This window comes from Papilio polytes, unplaced genomic scaffold (assembly GCF_000836215.1).
Source record: "Papilio polytes unplaced genomic scaffold, Ppol_1.0 DF820622.1, whole genome shotgun sequence".
NCBI classification, from domain to species: Eukaryota; Metazoa; Arthropoda; class Insecta; order Lepidoptera; family Papilionidae; genus Papilio; species Papilio polytes.
Genome location: NW_013528582.1, coordinates 1,339,044 through 1,340,739, shown reverse-complemented (window position 1 = coordinate 1,340,739; position 1,696 = coordinate 1,339,044). Strand labels below are relative to the sequence as shown.

The 1,696-nt window shown below is 49.9% G+C and overlaps 1 protein-coding gene across 1 annotated transcript in view; it reads right to left on the bottom strand.

Annotated features, from left to right (window-relative positions):
- LOC106110419 (baculoviral IAP repeat-containing protein 6) overlaps positions 1-1,696 on the bottom strand; it is a 31,643-nt gene that overhangs the window by 3,374 nt on the left and 26,573 nt on the right. The window contains 8 exon segments of the mRNA XM_013292244.1: positions 6-79; positions 156-276; positions 425-542; positions 637-702; positions 704-788; positions 924-1,095; positions 1,173-1,337; positions 1,627-1,695. Coding sequence (XP_013147698.1) covers positions 6-79; positions 156-276; positions 425-542; positions 637-702; positions 704-788; positions 924-1,095; positions 1,173-1,337; positions 1,627-1,695 — 870 coding nt within the window.

Below are 1,696 nucleotides of genomic sequence, written 5' to 3'. Positions count from 1 at the left end.
CGCACCGTGCCCTCGAAGTGGTACGGCACCGTGAACCGGTACCCGTTCTCCGAGCACTCGGCCAGCATCTCGAACGTCTCTGCACGTATTACAGTCATGATGCAGCGTTGTTAGACAATTGTAAAGAGAAAACATTGTCTGTAATGAGTGCTTACCGAACTGCATGGTGCGCATGAGGTTGATGTAGCGAGCCTCGCGCGACACCCCGCCTAGCGGCCGCGGCACCCCGCCCGCCTCCGCCTCGCCCTCCGACCGACACATCAGCGCAGACGTCGCCTGAACCACCACGAACAACATTAGTTAACAAATACCGTAACATAAATTAAAAAAATCATCTTCACTATTTAGGTGTAATTTCTAACTTATTAAAAAAGTGGTTTACAAGATTATTATGAAGTATAAATTTATTTGCTAGTGAACTTGCCTGTATGTCGGCAATGAGTGCGGCGAGGCCCTCGTCCTCCTCCGACAGCTCGCAGTTGCTTGCCGTGTTAAATCTTTGGCTGTACGTCATTTTACCGAATATATTCTTTTTGCTCATTCTGTATGGGAAATAGATAAGTGTTAGAATTATGTAGGAAGTGTCAATTGATATGTAAACCTAGAAGTAATAAGGATGAGTGTTAGGCGATATACCTGAGTTTGCTGGCGTAGGAGTTGGTGGTGCGGCTCATGAGCGCCAGCAGCTGCGGCACGGCCCGCCAGCCGCCGGCAGCGCAGGGCGTGCAGCGCGCGCGCGCACCGCAGCACGCACACGTACAGTGGGATGTGCCGCGACATGTCCAGCACTGACAGACAAAACCAAACTAACATAAATAAAAATCAACTTACAAACGCGCAAAAACATTGGCCTCTTCTCAGTCGAATAAAAACTTATCAAAACATGTAAACGGACATGGTTAAGTGGCGTTAGCTTAAGTTACCTGAGTCGTTCCTGAGGTAGGAGCAGATGGCGGGCAACAGGGAGCTGTTGGCGATGAGGTCGACGAACTCGTGCGGCAGGTGGTGGTCGCGCTCCTCGCCCTCCGGAGCGGGCTGCGGCGCGCCCTCCTCCGGCGGCCACCGCTCCCCAGGGTTCATGTACGCCGACAGCACCTGCACATTCCCACCGGTTACCGAAGAACGTGTTTAATTTGTGGTGTCGTCTGCGATAACTACCGCATAGAGCTGACCTCGAGCAAAACAGTGACATGCTCCTCCTCGACGCGCTGTCGCACCAGCGCCTGCTCCACGTTCCACGACTGCTGCGTGGAGCCGGTGCCGAAGCCCGTGCCTTTCGCCCAGTACAGCTGACTCTTCTCCTCCGGCTTGCCAGACCCATTTGATGCCTGGCTATTCTGAAACAATATTACATTACACATTTTACAATGAATCTACTATTCAACACAACACTATCACATTTCAGTTTTTGTAGTAGTAAATTTAGTAAAATCCATAATATAATACTATTATGGATTTTACTTAATTTACTATGTTTTGCGTTATTTAAATATCTTGGTGACCATTAACTTTATGCGAATCGCAGAGCACAATACAATTCTTTGTGTAGCGAAATGCGGGGGAGGGCACTGCTCAACGCTGTGATGAAAATCGACCACCAAAACATTTGAAAAGAGTAATACTTACATCATTGGAGGCGGGTTTGTGGTGTGTGAAGACGGCGAGGCAGGCGAGCAGCAGGCGCACGAGGCCGAGG